We start from the raw sequence: 19468 nt of genomic DNA, 5'->3' as shown, positions 1-19468 counted from the left end.
TCATACACCTGATATATTTGATTTGCCAGCCTGGTGGTTTGCCTTTTCCTGACCTCATAGAAACTCGCAGGCAAAGGAGCCCAGCCTGGGAGGTCGTTGCTCCGGCGACTTGGATGATATCCAGATGGGCACCAGAAAAGCTGGGCTGTTACCAAGCTGAGTGGGTTGTACAAGGGCTAAGTGTGCTCTTCTCTCATTGTCTCAGGACACATACGTTGCTTCTCGTCAACCAGAAAAGGTTGATTTGGGGTTTAAAATTTAATGTAAGCAGCTCATTTTTCAAAGATGAAGGGAAAATGAAGAATCAATTTTAGGACTAAAAATAAAGAACCATTCCAGAGAAATATTCATGAAGTGTTAATTGATTGTTTGCACAGTGGAAAAAAAGATTAATCTTTCCACCCATACTCATAACATCATCAAAATCTGCTTTCGGTGAGAGTGGCTGTATCCGTGTCTGGCTCTCTGACAATGCGAGCTACTTGGGACAAACTCTGTCTCATCCCTCTTTTTCTGTATTTCCTGATTCCTGGCGCAATGCCCCACACTCAGTAGGCTTTCCTAAAGATAAGTTTCTGATTGAGTAGAGACATACATTTGAAGAACTCAACGGCAGAGAGCCAAATGAATTCCATTTGTACCCATTCAGAGGGAGTATTTGTAAGATAGCACTCAGGATTCAGTTGTCTCATGAGTTCAGCAATATGTTAAGAGGGAAGAAAGATGAACACAGATTCAAATTAGGTTGCTGTTAATCTGAACAGAAGTCCTTGAATCTTAGAATTTCAGTGCTTACTGTTGGAAATCATCTGAGTAATGAAGTCCAAATGTATTTCTGTGTTTGTTTTCTGTAGTTATTTTATAAAACGTTTAAAAATATTTCTGTTTTAGAATTCATTATAAAGAGACAAAGTTACCTACTGTAACAAAAGCACATGTGATAGAAATATCAGCAAGTCCTTGGTTTAGTTTCATATAACACTAGACATGCTACTTAACACTGTGGTACCACCGTTTATAGAATGGGAAGAACATTGATAGAATTTTGTGTTACTCATATATCATTTTCTATAGTATAATTGAATATTAGCCTTCCTAATTCCTATCTAAAAAGTATAGAAATGTCCTAAGTTGTATAAATTTTTTTCTTCTTATGATTTTAATTTTGTTAAAATGAATAGAAATTCGTTAAAACAAATAAAAAATTTGTATTTTAGGACATACTTTTAATGCATTTTAATATTAAATAATAGAATATATCAGTTTTTAAAATATGCAGACTCTTAAAATTATTTTGGAAACTTTAACAAACTTCATATTTTATTTTTGAATTTTTAAAATTTATTATTGTTTTTAAAGTTTATTTACTTTAAGCAATTTCTACATCCAATGTGGGGCTTGAACTCACAACCCTGAGATCAAGAGTTGCATGTTTCCCCCAACTAAACCAGCCAGGCACACCCTTATTTTTGGATTTTTAAATGTTTAAATTCACTCTAGAATTATTTTTATCCTTTTATTCTAAGTTTTTTGCACATTGGATCTATCTTTCAAGGATTTTTTTCCCTTATGAAGTACTGGATCTATTTACATGTTTATTATTATTTAGAGAAATGTAATATAGAAATATATTAAAGTTAGAAATATACCATATGATCCAGCAGTCCCACTTCTGTTTATGTATCAAAAAGTAATGAAACCAGTATCTTGAAGAGATAACTGCACCCATGTTCATTGCAGCATTATTTGTAATATCCAAGATATAAAAACAACCTAAATGTCTGCTGCTGGGTGAATGGACAAAGAAAATATGGCGTATACACACGATGGAATATTATTCAGCCTTTAATAAGTAAGGCAATTCAGACTTTGCACAATGTGAATGAGCCTAGACGATGTTATGCTAAGTGAAATAAGCCAGATGCAGAAAGACAGTTACTGCATGATTTCAGTAATGTATGGGATCCAAAATAGATGAACCCAGAGAAGCAGAGAGTAGAACAGTGGTTGCCAGGGGCTTCAGGGATGGAGGATATGAGGAAGTGTTGCTCATGGGTGCAAGGTTGTACTTATGCAAGATAAATAAGTTCTGGAGATCTGATGGACAGCATGGTGATGATACTCATTGATACTGTATTATAAACTTGAGATTTACTGAGATCTTGTCTTCAAGCACATACCCACACAAAAATGGTTACTGTGTGAGATGATAGGATGTGTTTGTTAGCTTGATTGTAGAGATCACCTCACAATGTACACATGTGTCAAACATCATCTCATATACCGTAAATATATGTTCATCAACTATACCTCAGCAAAGCTTGGGGGGGAAATACATTATTTCTCAAGAGTATTTATTTTTGTCCCAAGCAAGTACTCGATAATTAAATGTTATCATAAATAGTTATATTTAAATGTATTTATATCATTAAACTTCTCAAAATATGTCCTAAAACATGTCATTTAAAATTTATAACTAGGGGTGCCTGGGTGGCTCAGTGGGTTAAGCGTCTGCCTTCAGTTCAGGTCATGATCCCAGGGTCCTGGGATAGAGCGCCACATAGGACTTCCTACTCAGCGGGGAGCCTGCTTCTCCCTCTCCCTCTGTCTGCTATTCAAACCACCTGTGCTCAATCTCTCTGTGTCAAATAAATAAATAAAATATTTTCAAAAATAAAATAAAATGTATAACTTTATTTCCTCAAAAAACTGAAAAATTTTTGTATATATCCAAGGGACTTTGGGTTTCCTATTTTGACAGTTAATGAGCACCAGTAGAGGGAGCTCCAGCTCCTCTTTCTTGGTGAATTTAGCTTTGGCCTGAAAATGGGTTAATGGAAAGGGTACACATAGAAATAAACTTAAATAACACATGGTTGTAAAACTTTTTAAAGTTACTGAAGGATGACAGTCATAATTATCTTTATCTTTGAGGGGGAAAATAAGTTCACTTTGATTTCCCTTAAGGTAGCTAACCCCCTGGTAACTAAACAAAAAATTTCTATGTAGTGTAGTGTCTTAGAAGTGATCCCTCAGGCAGCCCCCAAGGCTTTTAGGATCAAGAATCTATCTCTGGTCAGTTGAGGAGGAGGACGGAGAGTATTGGTGTTAATGTTATTGTTTGAAGAGAGGTTAAGTAAAATTGTAAGTAATTGGTAGATAGTCACAGTAGCAATGTCACACGAAAGTGCATTGCTGAGTCACTATGTAGGATAGGAAAAGGAAAAAAAAAAATCTCATTTTACTTTAAACTGTTATGTATGCAGAATATTTTTTTTTTTTTTTAAGATTTTATTTATTTGTCAGAGAGAGAGAGAGGGAGAGAGAGCAAGCACAGGCAGACAGAATGGCAGGCAGAGGCAGAGGGAGAAGCAGGCTCCCTGATGAGCAAGGAGCCCGATGTGGGACTCGATCCCAGGACGTTGGGATCATGACCTGAGCCGAAGGCAGCTGCTTAACCAACTGAGCCACCCAGGCGTCCCTATGCAGAATATTTTTAAACCAAACTCTGCAAAGGCTCTGGAGGGCTGATATCTAGAGGCCTGGACCAAATTATTACCTGTCAGTTTCTTTATAGACCCCAGAAGAAAGTACCACGTGAGGCTTCTGGCTTACAACAACATAGAAGATGGCTATCAGGCAGATCAGACAGTCAGCACTCCGGGATGCGTGTGTAAGTAAGGGCTAATGCAGCACGTTTCACTCTGTATGGTGCACAGGCCTTGTTCTTCTCTTCCTTTTTTTAATTTAATTTAATTTAATTTAAGACTTAAAATTTAAGTCTCATTACTCCTTGGAATCCTTGGTGCTTTTCTATCTTCCATGGCACCTAACATAATTATTTTGAACAAGTACATGCTCAGAATAAATATTTAAGTGAGGTATATTTAATTATAAGAACCTATTTTACTTTTGCAAACAAAAGACCTTCAGAAATTTAACTGGGAAAAATAACCCTGAATACCTATCTGCTCTAATCTTGAGGCTATTTATTTCCTTCCAATTACTATTCAGTTTTACTGGTGCTAAGACCTGTTTGGTTTTATTGCTACTGAAGAGGGTGTCAGTTTAGTTTTAAGTCCATTGCTGGCCTTCTGAATGTCTTGGTTTAGTAGTCTGTCTTCTTGGTGCTTCTCTTTTATAACCTAAGTATTAATATTTGATTCCTTACCTAATGTATGGAAGAATTGCTCAGAATTGAATGATATACATCTCTAAATGTATCCATGAACCTCTTTAATGAAAAAAGGACCTCAAGTCAACTAGTAGGGTGGGGAATTGTGATTTTATCATTTTACCACTTTCTATAGTAATATGCGGTGCAGTAAATTAACATTGTCTTTTTCAATAGCTGTTCGTGATCGCATGGTTCCCCCTCCACCACCACCCCACCATCTCTATGCGAAGGCTAACACCTCATCTTCCATCTTCCTGCACTGGAGGAGGCCTGCGTTCACCACTGCACAAATAATTAACTACACCATCCGCTGTAACCCTGTCGGCCTGCAGAATGCTTCTTTGGTTCTATACCTTCAAACGTATGTAGCTTCTGTTAATGGTGGTTTTCTTTGTTCTTTTGCCCACTCGCACTTATTTCTTACCATCTTGGGCCAGCGTGACATTTAGCTATGAGAACATGTTTCGGGACTTACCTTACTTAAAAATGGCTGGGAGTTTTGCATCTTTGCCATATTCAGTTCTGAAAACTATATCTTCTGACATTCAGTTTCTATAAATTAATATTTTTTTTTTGGTTCCTCAGCCTCATGCAACAAGATTAGGCAAGAAGGTATTATTACTTCCAACTGGCTAAACTTAGCATGTTTAAAGGAAAAAATAAAAGACCACTTTCATGCTGGCATCAAAAAATAAAGCTTATTCTGTTTTTTTGGATATAGTTAGAAAAATGCCCATCATTATGGTTTAAAAGAATGATATGATCTTCAGTATCTTTGAGGAAATCCCTTTGTATTGGGATATTTCCAAACTGCTATTCTAAACTATTTCATAGTTTCAGAGATGCAATTTGTAGGCTAATTTCTATAGGATAATACCAAATATTGTATTTTAAAGAGGAAATTTTTTTAGTCTAAAAAATTGTTTTTAAAGAAAATGAGGTAATAATAACAGGATACTTACCTGAATTGACTGGAAATACTGATAATCTTTTAGAAACAATGTACTACCAGCATTAACAACTTTGTTACTTACTTTATAGATCAGAAACTCACATGTTGGTTCAAGGTCTAGAACCAAACACCAAATATGAATTTGCTGTACGACTGCATGTGGACCAGCTTTCCAGCCCCTGGAGCCCCGTTGTCTACCATTCAACACTTCCAGAAGGTACACGCATTTATCTAAATGTTTAAAAAATAGATATGTCCCTTTAAGAGCACCTGGTGGCTCAGTCGGTTGAGCGGTTGAGCATCTCCCTTTGGCTCAGGGTCCTGGGATTGAACCCTGTGTCAGGCTCTCTGCTCAGCAGGGTGTCAGCTTCTTTCTCTCCCTCTGTCTCTCTACCTGCTCATTCTCTCTCTCTCAAATAAATAAACAAAATCTTAAAAAAAATAGAAATGTCACGTTAAAGAAGGTACTACCTAGTTACTACACTGATTGACATGTATGCATTTGTTTTGTTTTTTAACTTTTGAAATGTATTTTCTTTTATTATAGTAAATGTTTATTCCTCTCACTTTATATATTACATAAGCCAGTAGGCTTAAATTTAATGTCTCTTTGGGGAACCACTACATTTTCTGAAATCAGGTGTGCTGTTCAAAACTGTACCCACGTAACTTAAAATGGAAGTAAGTGAATAGTGTATTTAATGATGTTGGGAGCCCACGTTAAAAGTAATGTGTGTGGTGGCTTGAGGCTGTGCAGTGTGGTGGTTGGGGTATCTGATCGAGCACCCTTTCTGGAGCTTCTCTGTGCTACTGTGCTACTCACTAAGGTATTTCATGTCTGTGGACGTGCATTTCTTTTCTCTAGAATGAGGGTGAAGAGGTAGATGATCTATGTAAGGACCCTCGCAGCTCTAGTCTAATTATGCTGAGAGAGAGCAAAGGAAAGACACTGACTTCAGCAAGCATAGGGCCTCTTGGCTGTGGTTTTGGCTATGTTCCGTATTTGATGTGGTGCCAAAACCCAGCTCTTTGCACTTTTAGCCCCTACTAAACATGTGGTCAGCTAAAATCCCAAGACTTGACTGTTTTCACAGATATAAAGACTTCGTCTAAGATCTCTCCTGTGAACTCACTGATTCACAACTTTTTGGAGAATAACTAAATGTTTTGGTCTCAGAAGTATTTTCTTCAGTGGCTTCCTAGATCAGGTGAAATATATATTCTGTATGTTTTAGTAAGAAATGTAGTTTAGATTCAATACCTAATGGTGGTGTTCCTTGTGGAATTGTAAACCTTTCCAGTTATCAGGTTGGCAAAACAATTACCAAAAGCTCTAGGAATTCTTACACAATTTGACTTAGTAATTCTCCATCCAGGAATCTACCACCCCCCCTTTTTATGTTTTAAACATTATAAAAATGAAATTAGCTCTCAGAAAAAGAAGAAAAAATAGTGTTTTACTCTTACCATTAATGATCTGTAAAAGCTGTGATTCTGAGATGTTTTGATAGTGGTTTCTAGTTTTTCACACTCTTTTCCCTGAGTTTTCAGTCTATTAGCCAGGTATTTGAGTGTTTATCACCGCTTAATCCTGGTAACACAGTATTTCCTCCATGTGTGCGCAGCACCGGCAGGCCCACCAGTTGGAGTAAAAGTGACGTTGATAGAAGATGACACTGCTCTGGTTTCTTGGAAACCACCTGATGGCCCAGAGACCGTGGTGACACGCTACACCATCTTGTACGCTTCCAGGAAGGCCTGGATTGCAGGAGAGTGGCAGGTCCTACACCGAGAAGGTAAATATGAGCATAAAGTATCCAAGAGGATGAAAAGTAAGATTACTGATGATAAGGAAACAAACAGAAAGAAGGATCTAGAGTTTGTTTTGAATTTAGGAAGTAACAAATTATAAAGGATTTGGGTTTTACTAGCAACGCATTGGGAAACCGTCACCATATTTTAAGCATGAGCATCTGATTCACATTCCAGGAAGATCACTCTTGACTATTGTGACTGGAATGGGTTTGGTGCAGGAGGGATGGGTCAGAATAATGTAGAATCTCAGAAGTGACTGTAGTGGCCCAGAACTATAGGCCTGGATTAGGATATTGAGGATTGAGATGGAAAGAAGAGGATGGTCAAATGATAGTAGCTTAAGTAGAGAAAGAAAGAAAGCAAGAAAAGAAGAATTGTTATAGATGACTACTAGATTTCCATGGTGCTGTGTCTTGTAGTGGAGTAGCAAATGCTGGATGAAGATCTGCTTTGAGGGAGCAGACTTTTGCACTAAAATGGTCCACATACAAATAAATTGGCCCACTTGAGTATCAGGGTCCCACTTAAGTACTTACTTCAAACATGCATGCTGGGAAAAGAACAGTTTGCTAAGCAATTAAAAGCTTTAGAAGGATTTCAAGAGGGTAATTTTTTGGCCACCTACATATTCTAAACACTTTTACAGCACTAGACATTTGTACCTATAGTTCACCTTTTAAAAGGAATATTTACCTCATTAGGATGAACTTTAAAGATATGAACATAATATAAAACTCTCTATGCAGTTGTAAAACACATGGTGACTTTTGTTGGAATTTTAATAGTCCTATATTCATGTTTTTTATTATGCAGAATCTCTACCAAGTAATGCTTTCTTAGTCACTGAACAGACTTGAAAGTAATAAGTACTTGCCAGCAATACAATTTTATATTTGTATCATTTACCTATTGTTACCTAACAAACCACTTTAAAAATTAGCCGTGGTATTTTCTCACAGTGCTGTGAGTCAGCACTTTGGACTGGGGTCAGCTGGACACTTCTCTTTGTCTCTCCTGAGGTCACTCATGAGACTAAAATCATCTCATGGTTTCAGCAGAGTGTGAGTAGCTCAAAAACAGCAAGAGTGAGTTCCAATGTCAGGAAGACAGGGAGAGGTTGCACATACAAAGCTTTGCAAGCCTCTGCTTGTATCACTTTGCTGATGTCCCCCTGGGCAAAGCAAATCAGGTAGGGAAACCCAGAGTTAGTGTGGGAGAGGACTGCCCAGGGGTGTGGATAGATGGAAGTATGATTTATTTGCAACTATTAGTCTTACAGACTACCACAATATTCTTAAAATGTACAATTCACTTTTAGTTAATTCCAAAATGATTTATTGACACCTTTGACCCCGACTAACCTGATTTATCACATGAGCGCTTCTTCCCTTTAGCTCTTCATTTGTACCTGCCTAAAAAGAAACAGTATTTTGTTTTGGTTCCTTTTAATACATTCATTTGTCAGTTTCAGACAAGGCTCAGAAAACATCATTTTGCCTCATTGATGACCCAGTAATGAAATGGATTGTAATTGCAGGTTTTTACACCCCTATAAGAATTTCTACCTATGTCATCATGCATGAAAGGGGAAAAAAAATCTATTTTTGTTATTATCCTACTTTTGTGATTTTAAGAAAAATTCTCAGCCAAAAACTATACCATCTTGTATGTGTCCTTTTTTATGGCTAATGCTAGTACTTCATAGAGGACAAAGTGACCGATATAGGTAAAAATAGTTGAGGTTTTGTTGTTTTTTTTTTTTTTTTTTTGAGAATAAAAAACATAAAGGATTTGAGTCACCCACATTTATTTTTATTTTTAAGATTTTATGTCTAAGTAATCTCTACACCCAGTGTGGAGCTTGAACTCACAACCCCAAAATCAAACCCCAAAGTCAAAACCCCAAATGAACAAGACAGGTGCCCCTTGAGTCACTCACTTTTAAACCAAAAGCAAAAAAATACATCATGGCATTTAAAGAAAAAAATAAAATGTAAAATGGTCTTTAATGTCTAATTATGGCAACTTTTGGAAAAGGTAAAAGTGTAGAAAAAGATGAGGAAAGAAGAAGAGGGAGAATATCAGTATTTCTTTTCTATGTATCTACTAATCTTCTATACATGTTTTGCTAACACATATTTATGTGTATAATTAATTTACATATTTATTGCCAAATGGAATAAGGTAAAGCATTTTAAAAATGTTCCTGATGACCAGATGGTATCTGTGTCTAAAAGCATGCGTGGTTAAAATGGTTGAGCAGTGATGTGACATGAAATTATACTTGTATGTAATTTGAAGTGAATCAGAAATTAACAGTCTTTACCTTCCTGATATGTAGTAAATTAGCACAAACTAGCCAATTATTTTAAAATCTAAAAGGCACTATATACATTCATGCCCTGTATACTACAGCAATTCCTGAACTCTGGTCCTCATAGCATGAGTTTCCCACAGTTGTAAAGACGCTCCTTTAAAAAAAAAAAAGTGATATGACTAAACTTAGCCTAAATAAATATGCCATTTCCTCCTATTAGAGATTTACATTGGATATTAAAGTCCTTCAGTAAAGGAATTTAACTCAACATTCGCCAGGTAAATCAGAATACCAATAGTAGGAACACACTCATTCATTAAATGAATGATTGAGTGATTACTGTGTGCCAGGCTTTTTTCTAGGCATTGGCAGTACCACAGTGAACAAAACAATGTTCCTTCCCCATTGATGCTTGTATCACCAGTAATATACAAACATGTAGATATTCAGGTAGTGTTATAAGTGATATTAAGAAGGCTGGGGGGTGGGGTGGTGAGAGACAGAGTGATGGAGGTAGTAAAGTTAAGCCCTCTTGGAAGAAATGACATCTAAATAGAGCCATGTGAATATTGGAGGATGTGCAGAGGCCCTGAAACGGAAGTATGCTTGCATGTTAGAGGAACAACAAGAAGGCCAGGGAGGCTAGAGTGAAGGTAAGTACAAACAGTAGGAAATCAGTGGGAAGGAAACCAAGGACAGAGTTTTTAGACCACAGATTGTATTCTAAGAGAGATGAAAGACACTGGAGACTTTTGATCAGATTTACATTTTAAGAGGATTACTTTATCAACTACCTGAAAAATTGATTATAAGTTGGTAAGTGTAGAAGTTGAGAGACCACTGAATATACAGGTGTCCACATGAGAGTTAGTGGGCATTTGGACAAGAGTGATAACAAGGAAGGTAAAAGAAGCTAGTAGAACACAATTTGAAAGAATGGCCTACAAGGTTTGCTGCAGATTGATGAGAAGTATAAGGGGGAAAAAAAAGCTGAATTGACGGGGGAAATCGAAGGTTTAGTTTTTAACATGTTAAATTTGAGATGTGTCCTAGATATCCAAGTAGAGAGGTTGATTAAGCAGTGGGAGTGTTAAGTTCATGGGAGAGGTATGGAAAGGTATTCTAGTGGTATAACTAAGTGGATGATTTTCAAGACTTTGGAACTGGAAAACAATCACTTCCAGAATGTAGACAGAAATGAATTCTAAGACCACATTCTGGAGCACTTCTCCAACCTCAGAATCTTAACCCTGTGCTTTTTTATCCTCAATGAACACTCCTTTGGTGACAGATAGCTCATATTTTAATATAAGTTCAGTTGGCATTTCCTGAGAATTATCTTGTCCAAGCATTATGTCAGCCACCTTAAGCTGTTCAAATGTGAAAAAAATTTCTGTCCTTCAGAAGAGGAAGAAGGGAGAGTCAGAGGTGAGGAGGAAGACTCACTTTCATTGAGTATATATACTTATGTCGGAGACTTGCCAATGGTAGTTTATTTAATCCTTTCTAATAACTATATGAGGTGGGAATTATTGCCCCCATGAGGAAATTAAAGTTCAGTAATGTGCCCCAAGTCACAAATTACTTTGTTGGTAGCATGCCAGCATTTGATCAGCATTGATCCAACACTGAGGCTATTGTTCTGTCTGGTTTCTGAAACTCCTAAAATAGCTGAAGATCCAGACACATATGAAAGGCAGGGGGCTGGCATCAACACAGTAAATGAGATTGAGATAGCATGCTGAGTGAATAGAAGGACAGGCAGATCACTTTAGTGTTTGGGAACTGCTTTGAGTGAACTGCTTTTTTTTTTCCTCATAGAGGAGCCAAAGTGTTAGTTTCCCTTTTTTGTGTGAAAGAAGACTGTGGAAGGAAGGGGAGCATTTGCACACATCCACACAACTCATCTGCTTATAAAACTTAAGAAATTTTTTGAGGCGCCTTAGTTGGCTCATCAGTTAGATTTCTGCCTTCGGCTCAGGTCATGATCTTGGACTTCTGGGATGGAGCCCTGCATCGTCAGGCTCGCTGCTCAGTAGGGATCCTGCTTCTCCCTCTCACTCCCTCTCTGTGCTCACTCTTTCTTTCTCAAATAAATAAATAAGATCTTTTCAAAATGAAAAGACTTTCAGTTTCAGGTAGGGACTGGTTTTTGCCAAGCATTTTTGAAAATTGAATGTGAAGTATTCTATGCTAAAATGGAAACTCAGTTTATTTATGTATCTATTGTGAGGAAATTGAAATGTTCTTCCTTCTAGTTAACTGTAACACATCACAATACATCTTTGATTTTAATAATTCACCTGTCTGAGAACATGGTAACTATACAAACATTCTTCCTGATTCTAAGTGAGGGTCAGTTTGTTTATTTAACAGCTGTGTACTCAAGTAGCTCACACTCTCTTCAGGCCAAGCTGAAACCAGAGAACATGAAAACAAGCCATGTTCAGCCCTCACGTAGCTGCTTGGTTGAGATGCCTTATACCATGTGACCTCCCAGGTGGCCTCTGAATCATGACCTGAGCTCTGAGATTACCCCACATTTCACTGCATAGTGAAATATATGCTAGCAAGTGTAAGAGAATAGTCCAGTCTGGCCTGGAGGGGACTGCTACAAGCTATCGTAAGTTCTTCAAAGCTCTTGCAAGGATGCTCTGAGTCGGGGAAAAAAGGAGATGATGTCACCTGAGGGAAGCTAGGCTCCCTGTGAATATCGACTCATGAATGTAGTCCATGCCAGAATAACTTTGTGGTTGAATTCTGTTAACACCTGCGTTCTTAACGTTAGAGTTCATTCCTGGGGTGGGAGTCTCTTTTGTAAGAAAAGTACTTCAGGACTGTGGCAGAACCAAGAGCAGAAAGACCCCTCAAGGAATAGCAGTACGCACATAGGAATCCTTCTTAGCCATCATGCCAACAGAGAAAATGCCTTTGATACCAAATATCATATAGAAATTCTGGTGATGGTGACTTTGGAGAGAAGTAGATTCTGGGCAGATTACAGGTGGTAGTTTTGGTAGTTAATCAGAGGTCCAGATCTTCAACACTCTGAGGTTCCTATAGAACATTGGCATTTTCCTTTCTATTTATTTTCAAGAAATTTTAGATAATGATGGGCCATTATTGTTTGAAAGTATATTGTTTGAAAGTATATCCATACTTTCAAAAATAATTGTGTTGTTTCTGATTTAAGAACAAGATCATTGGGCGCCTGAGTGGCTCAGTGGGTTAAGCCTCTGTCTTCAGCTCGGGTCATGATCTCAGGGTCCTGGGATCGAGCCCCACATCGGGCTCTCTGCTCAGCAGGGAGCCTGCTTCCTCCTCTCTCTGTCTGCCTCTCTGCCTACTTGTGATCTCTGTCTGTCAAATAAATAAATAAAATCTTTAAAAAAAAAAAAAAAGAACAAGATCATTGGTCACACTGATTACCATAAGTAGTTAAAACATTTCTTTTTTTTTTTCAGCTGCCATGAACATGGTATTCTTTTTATAATCAGAAGAATATTTATTAAATAAAGGGTCATGATGGTGTGTTTGAAAGAATGAATAAAGATAAGGTTTACTTAATTAGTAATTGATCTATTTATAGGGGCAATAACCATGGCTCTGTTAGAAAACCTGGTGGCAGGAAACGTGTACATTGTCAAGATATCCGCATCCAATGAGGTGGGAGAAGGACCCTTTTCAAATTCTGTGGAGCTGGCAGTCCTTCCAAAGGAAACCTCTGAATCTAATCAGAGGCCCAAGCGTTTGGATTCAGCTGATGCCAAGGGTCTGTATGCCGTCCTCACTGATCTTTCTTAGATCAGTGTTCCTTCCGCTCTCCTGCACTGTACTGCTTCTCTCCCCACGGCAGACGCATCCCTGCACTTGGTTTCTTGAATTGTCGCCAGCGGTGCTGTCCGGATGCTGTGGGGCTACAGGCTGTTCCTGGCACTTTACAGGGAAACAGACTTACCTCCGAATCAGCTCCGTTTCAGACCACTGTGTCCCAGTTACTCCTCTTCCCAGACAGACGAGCCACAGGGTCCAAAAACTGACGGCAGGAGGCTTCCAGGGAGGTTCCATGGAAATAAACAGCAGTGCTGGTTGTGGTGTTCAAGCAGAGCGCATGGTTTTCATTAAGAGTTGTTAACCACAGAAAAACAGCCTTTCTGGAGAGAAAGTTCTCTGTCCAAAGAGCAGTTGGAAGTAGTGTCTTTAAAGAGCCACCCTCATTCTAGGGCAACTGTCCTGTCCCGAAGGAAGCCAGAACCCACCCCCGTGGTACAGGTCAAGACCCCTTCCTTTCCTTCTCTTCAGGGAGAGGTCCCTGGGAGCTTTAAATGGAGGAATTGCCAGCTGAACTCAACAGGATTAAGGGCTTATAGCTCCTCAGAGGATAGTCATTCAGTGCCTCAGTGCGTGCGTGCATGTGTGTGTGTGTGTGTGTGTGTGTGTGTGTAGGGGGTTTTGAGAGAAGAGAGAAACAGGGAAGGAGAAAGAAAGAGAAAGGCAAGGCAGACAGGTTTAAGCATTGCAGTGAGGTAGCGGTGGCAGCTCCCTTATCATGGGAAAAGGAGAACAAGGCTCATAGTCACTTCTCAAATACCTGCTGCTCAGAGTGTCTGGGGACGAGCAGCATGAGTATTACCCAAGTGCTTGTTAGATATGCAAAATCATAGGCCCCACCCCAGACATAGTGAATCAGAATCTGTATTTTAACAGATCCCCTAGTGGTCCTGTGCACATTAAAGTTAGAGGAGCACTGCTGTGTAAATGCAGATACGGACACAGGAAACTCATCTTTAATATGCAGATCTGCTTTTAAGGTAGCATGACATGAAAGCTGCCCTTTGGTTCAAGGAACATCTGTACTTTGTGCCTTTTAGCATTAAAAGTTATTAACTGATGTTCATGTTTAATACAATAATATGGTATTTAGAACTCATATTTGGAATCTTCAATATGGGAATATAACTGATCTTTGGGATCACTGATAAAAAGAGTAATATGTGTCTTTTCTGCTTAGACACAGATACAGTAAAAAATTCTCCCAGGAGAGGTAGAAAAATAATAGAAAAGCAAACAGCTATCTTAGACTTAAATGGGATCATTTATTTTTGTGATTGATACTGAGTTAATGTGTTTCTGTTTCTAGTTTATTCAGGCTACTACCATCTGGACCAAAAATCAATGACTGGCATTGCTGTAGGCGTTGGCATAGCCTTGACCTGCATCCTCATCTGTGTTCTCATCCTGATATACCGAAGTAAAGCCAGGTGTGTTTCCATTGCTAGCCATGCTGAGGTGGTTAAAAAAACATTTAAATTACAGTAACTATGAGAAGCAAATTGAAATCAAGTGCCTTCTAGAATAACTGGGATTTTCCATTTTAAAATAATGTTACTTGAGTTCTTAATTGCTATAGAGATGTGCTCACTTTTCCATTTGAAAAAATTACTGTGCCAATAAAATGTTCTTAAATGAGGCCCTAGTTTCTTCATTTCCTTTTTATTTTGAGAAGTACAAAGTATATCCTTTGGTTTCTTTCTTAAAATGGCACACTTAGTCTGATGCTTACGCTGATTGAAGAGATTTCTTACTGTCTGGAATATTTTCATATCTAAGCAGCCTTCCGTCAAGAGCTCCTCCCTTATTTCCATAGGACATATGTTTGGGATTCTCCAGACATGGGCTTCAAATAAATGTGATAACTAGGGATTTGTCCTCTGGAAACTCTGTTAAGCGGTCTCATTTGTAGTTTGACGTCAGCTAAATTCTCAGCATTTAGTAAGTTTGTCTAATTCTGACCTTTTATATTTTGGCTCTTGCTTTCATTTATTTTAAGGTTATTTGCTGTATTTAATACAAGGTCAGAAACACACTATTTTCAGATAATCCTTATCACTAGACTCCCTGCATTAGTATTGACTATTGAGATTTATTCTTTCTGTATGGTACTTGTGTATAAAAACATACTCAGGAAACATACTATGTTAAAGAATTCTAACATCTTTTTGTTTATTTAACTGGCTTAGTTTTGCTGTACAAGTTTCTCACTTGAAGAATATCTTTATAAAATCTTTCTGTACAAATAAAATATTTATGTACATTGTTCTAGTGTTGTTTAAATCTTGCAGAAGTGCTACTGTAAATTTGCCATCATTAACTGGCAAGTGAGTTGTTATGTTAGTGTGACATTCAGGCAGACTTGAGAGAGAACACGTAAATCTTAAAATTATAATTTCTGTGTAAATGTGAAATAAATAACAGTAATAATTAATAGTACTTTGTAAATATTAAGGTTTTTAGTAAGTGTAAAAAATAATTTTCTGTAAGCAAATATTGGGGCTAAAAGAAAGACGTTTCCTCAAATCATAAAAGTTTGCGGGAGTGAGTTTGAGGTAAAAATCTAATACTCAGTTTCTAAAGGTATTTGAGAAATAAGTATTGAAGAACTTCACTGTTTGTAAAGTCATGATTATAGGCCAAATTTGGTACATTTGTCCAGATCTCCTATAAAATTGGAAGATTTCCTTTGCTTGCAATATTTCAGGAAATCATCTGCTTCCAAGATGGCACAGAATGGAACTCAGCCGTCATCTCGCACCAGTACCTCCCTAGCCAGTGGAAATGAAGCTGGAAAGAACCTGGGGGGAGTTGTAGAAAATGAAGAATCCTTAATGCCAATGATAATGCCGAACAGCTTCATTGATGCAAAGGTACTCTGAGCTGAGATACTGATCTGCTGTGTAATCCTTCCCTCCGTTCATCTTCCCTTGATATGTGAGATTTGCTTACTAAAAAAATCGTATGTTGAACATATTACATCCATATTCTACTTGAGGAAATACAAAACAGTTTCACCCAGATCCTTCCTTACATAAAATATATGGGGAGATAAAGATAGGGATGGATAAAAGATAAAGAAATAAAAGATTAAAGAGATAGAGGGGAAAAAAATGAAAAAATAGCATAAATGCAATTAGAGGGGATTATGTAGAGCTAACATGTTTTAGATAAGGACAGAGGATCATTAGTCTATATTTACTACAATTTAGATTGCCCTGTATTTACTCAGTGGGCAATTTTTTTATTAATCCATTTTCATACTTCATTTGATTTTTTTTAACTGCCGTGGACATTAGAACATTCCAGGTATAAACTATATTTTTAAAAATATGGTCTATCTAAATAGATGTTTCAAGATCCTTCCTTTTATGGCCTGAGGAAGTTGGATACAAGAAAGAAGTGTAATTGGATGATGTTACTTCATGTCCTACTATATGTAATAATAGTACAGAGATAAGCATTAGGAACACCAAATGAAAATTATTTTTGGTCACATTGCAACATTAGATAGTGTGCATTATTATAATAGCTCTTGCAACCAATGTGGTATAAATGAGGTATCCACAAACTATAGCCCATCCCAGGCCAGCCCATAGCCTGTTTTTATATGAGCTAAGAATATTTCTCACCTTTTTAAAGGGTACTTTGAAGGACAAAAATAAAAGAGAAAATGAGATGTAGGCCATATGAGGCCTGCAAAATCTAAAATATTTACTATCTAGCCCTTTACAGAGGAAGCTTGACAAATCCTGGTCTAAATCCTTCCTCTCCAACCCTTCCCTAAAATTTAGAATAACAGAAATACAACAAAATTTCAGGCAGTTTTGGTACTAAATTTTTTTAAAGAATTTATTTGTCCAAGAGAGCTAGCTCAAGCAGGGGGAGCAGTAGGCAGAGGGAGAAGCGGCTCTCCCCGCTGAGCACGGAGTCTGATGGAGGGCTCAGTCCCAGGACTCTGGGATTATGACCTGAGTTGAAGACAGATGCTTAACCGACTGAGCCACCCAGTTGCCCCTGCTATTAAATTTAATATAGTTATATTTAACAAGTGCAAGCTACTCAAATCTAGTACAGTGTAATATACTATATATATATTATGATTAAATAATAATGACTTGGGGCGCCTGGGTGGCTCAGTGGGTTAAGCCTCTGCCTTCGGCTCAGGTCATGATCTCAGGGTTCTGGGATCGAGCCCCTGCATCGGGCTCTCTGCTCAGCAGGGAGCCTGCTTCCTCCTCTCTCTCTGCCTGCCTCTTTGCCTACTTGTGATCTCTCTCTCTGTCAAATAAATAAAATCTTTAAAAAAAATAATAATAATGGCTTGATTTTTGTTACTCCTGTTGTCTTTATTGTTTGCAACTTGATTTAGCTTTTATTTTCTGATACCAATGTAAGCCATTCCACTTATTTCCAGTTAATCTAGAACACTGGAACCTAAAACTTCCAGATAAGCATAAAAAGTACTAAAGCACATTGGGGTTCTCTTTTTACTACCTTGGAACTACCTTGGGCATGAGAAAGGATTTGGAGAAGCAGCATGGGGAGGAGGACATGGGGGAAAAAAGAGAGAGAATCTTAAGTGAAAAGAGGCCTTTTTGGAGTGGGGACCTGTATTAAGCAGATAAGTCAGGTCTCTCTGTTTCCTTGGCTCAGCCTAAGAGCTGATCCTCCATTTATTGCCATTTTGTTGAGCACGTGCAGGCCCACGGTTTTTTCTTCCCAACCGCTTCCCAAAACTTCCCGTTTTTCAGATATGTGGAAAGGTTGAAAGAGTGATGTAATGAATGTACAAATAATTGTAAATGCCTTGTCATACATATTCCTATGTATTTTTGTTTGATGTAACATTTGGAAATAGTTTTTGGAATTATTATACTTCATCCCAAATACTTCAGCATATAGATCTCTGAAGATTAAATCTATTATATCTTTTTGATCGCTGACAAATACCCTGAATTTGTGGGGGTACTGCTTGTGTAAAAGAAGAAATAGTAATGTCCCCGATGGCTTTTTAACATTTAAAAATTTTGTATACTACGTATAATAAACTGAAATCTGTAGTATTTCTATTTTCACATTTTATTTCTCCAGGGAGGAACTGACCTGATAATTAATAGCTATGGTCCTATAATTAAAAACAACTCTAAGAAAAAATGGCTATTTTTCCAAGATTCTAAGAAGATAAAAGTTGACCAGGTAACCCAACTTAATGAGAAAAATTTTTGGCAGCTCATGGTATCATGAAATGATAATTAAAAAGAGAGGAAAGTGTAAATGAAGGCCTTAATTTTCATGTTCTGTCTGGATATGATTTTATTAATTTGGGGCATAACTCTGTGGAAAGCCATGATGCGTGATCACTGAAGTGGTAGTTGGAAAGTAATCAGAGCTGTGGTTTTCAGCAGGGAATGGGTGGCAGTGGAGGAAGGGATATGGCAGGAGTAAGCATCAAAAAATCACTGAAGAAGCCTTTGGACACTTCACTTGCCCCAGTAATTCTGATGTGTTACCAGTCGGGTAGGGAACTACTGACCTAGATCATCTCTTCCTGATGATGACCTTTCACCCATGTCCTTGAACAGATGACTATCTCAGAATCTATAGGCTATGTAAAACCTTATCTATTATTTTTCCCAGAGCACCCTGCCATCACTAACAGTGTTTTATGTGTTTTTGCCTAGCCTCAAAGAAGATTTACTCAAGCAGTGTGCTTTTACCAGCCAGGCACCACTGTGTTGATCAGTGATGAAGACTCCCCCAGCTCCCCAGGTCAGACCGCCAGCTACCCAAGACCCTTTGGTGTTGTTGCCGCTGATACGGAGCACTCCGCAAACAGCGAAGGCAGCCATGAGACTGGGGATTCTGGAAGGTTCTCCCATGAGTCCAATGATGAGATCCACCTGTCCTCAGTCATCAGCACCACGCCCCTGACCTCCAGTTCCTTCACCGGCAGTGATTCAGGTGGGGATGGCTCTGTGAGGAAGTGTGAAGACCCAGCCACGCCGCTGGATGCTGAGCAGACGACTTCTTCGGGTCTGCAGCCGCCGTCTGCCATCCTGCGCTTTGACAAAAATGATTTTCCAATCTAGACAGCCATGTTCAGGTATTCTCACCTCTAAGTCTGTTCGAAGGACAAGGAACAGGGAGCCAAAGCCTTTTGTGGAAATCTTGATGTCTTATTGGGTATTTCAGCTTTTTTTTTGAATGTGTTTTCATTTTTTTATTTTTAAACACGTATTTTGAATGTTTCGTTGTCAGCAATGTGAAAAGACAGTCTACATACTTGACTGGATTATAAAATATGTCACTGGAGCAAAGGGAAGACTTTTGAAAACCCCTTTGCTGACTATCTACCTCAGTTTGCCAGATGGCA

General features: G+C 38.1%; 1 protein-coding gene across 1 annotated transcript in view; it reads left to right on the top strand.

The window, feature by feature from the left end:
• LOC111153116 (protogenin) overlaps positions 1-19184 on the top strand; it is a 115888-nt gene extending 96704 nt beyond the window's left edge. Inside the window, exons 12-20 of the mRNA XM_022511916.1 lie at positions 3578-3673; positions 4352-4538; positions 5219-5346; positions 6755-6925; positions 12851-13033; positions 14402-14522; positions 15800-15965; positions 18187-18291; positions 18777-19184. Of these exons, the coding sequence (XP_022367624.1) occupies positions 3578-3673; positions 4352-4538; positions 5219-5346; positions 6755-6925; positions 12851-13033; positions 14402-14522; positions 15800-15965; positions 18187-18291; positions 18777-19184 (1565 nt within the window). The remainder of the gene's footprint in view (positions 1-3577; positions 3674-4351; positions 4539-5218; positions 5347-6754; positions 6926-12850; positions 13034-14401; positions 14523-15799; positions 15966-18186; positions 18292-18776) is intronic.
• Positions 19185-19468: the final 284 nt, after the last annotated feature.

This window comes from Enhydra lutris, unplaced genomic scaffold, assembly GCF_002288905.1.
Source record: "Enhydra lutris kenyoni isolate GAN:26980312 unplaced genomic scaffold, ASM228890v2 scaffoldscaffold31, whole genome shotgun sequence".
In the NCBI taxonomy this organism is placed as follows: domain Eukaryota; kingdom Metazoa; phylum Chordata; class Mammalia; order Carnivora; family Mustelidae; genus Enhydra; species Enhydra lutris.
Note: the sequence above shows the minus strand (reverse complement) of the source record. Positions and strands in the feature narration are given on the sequence as shown.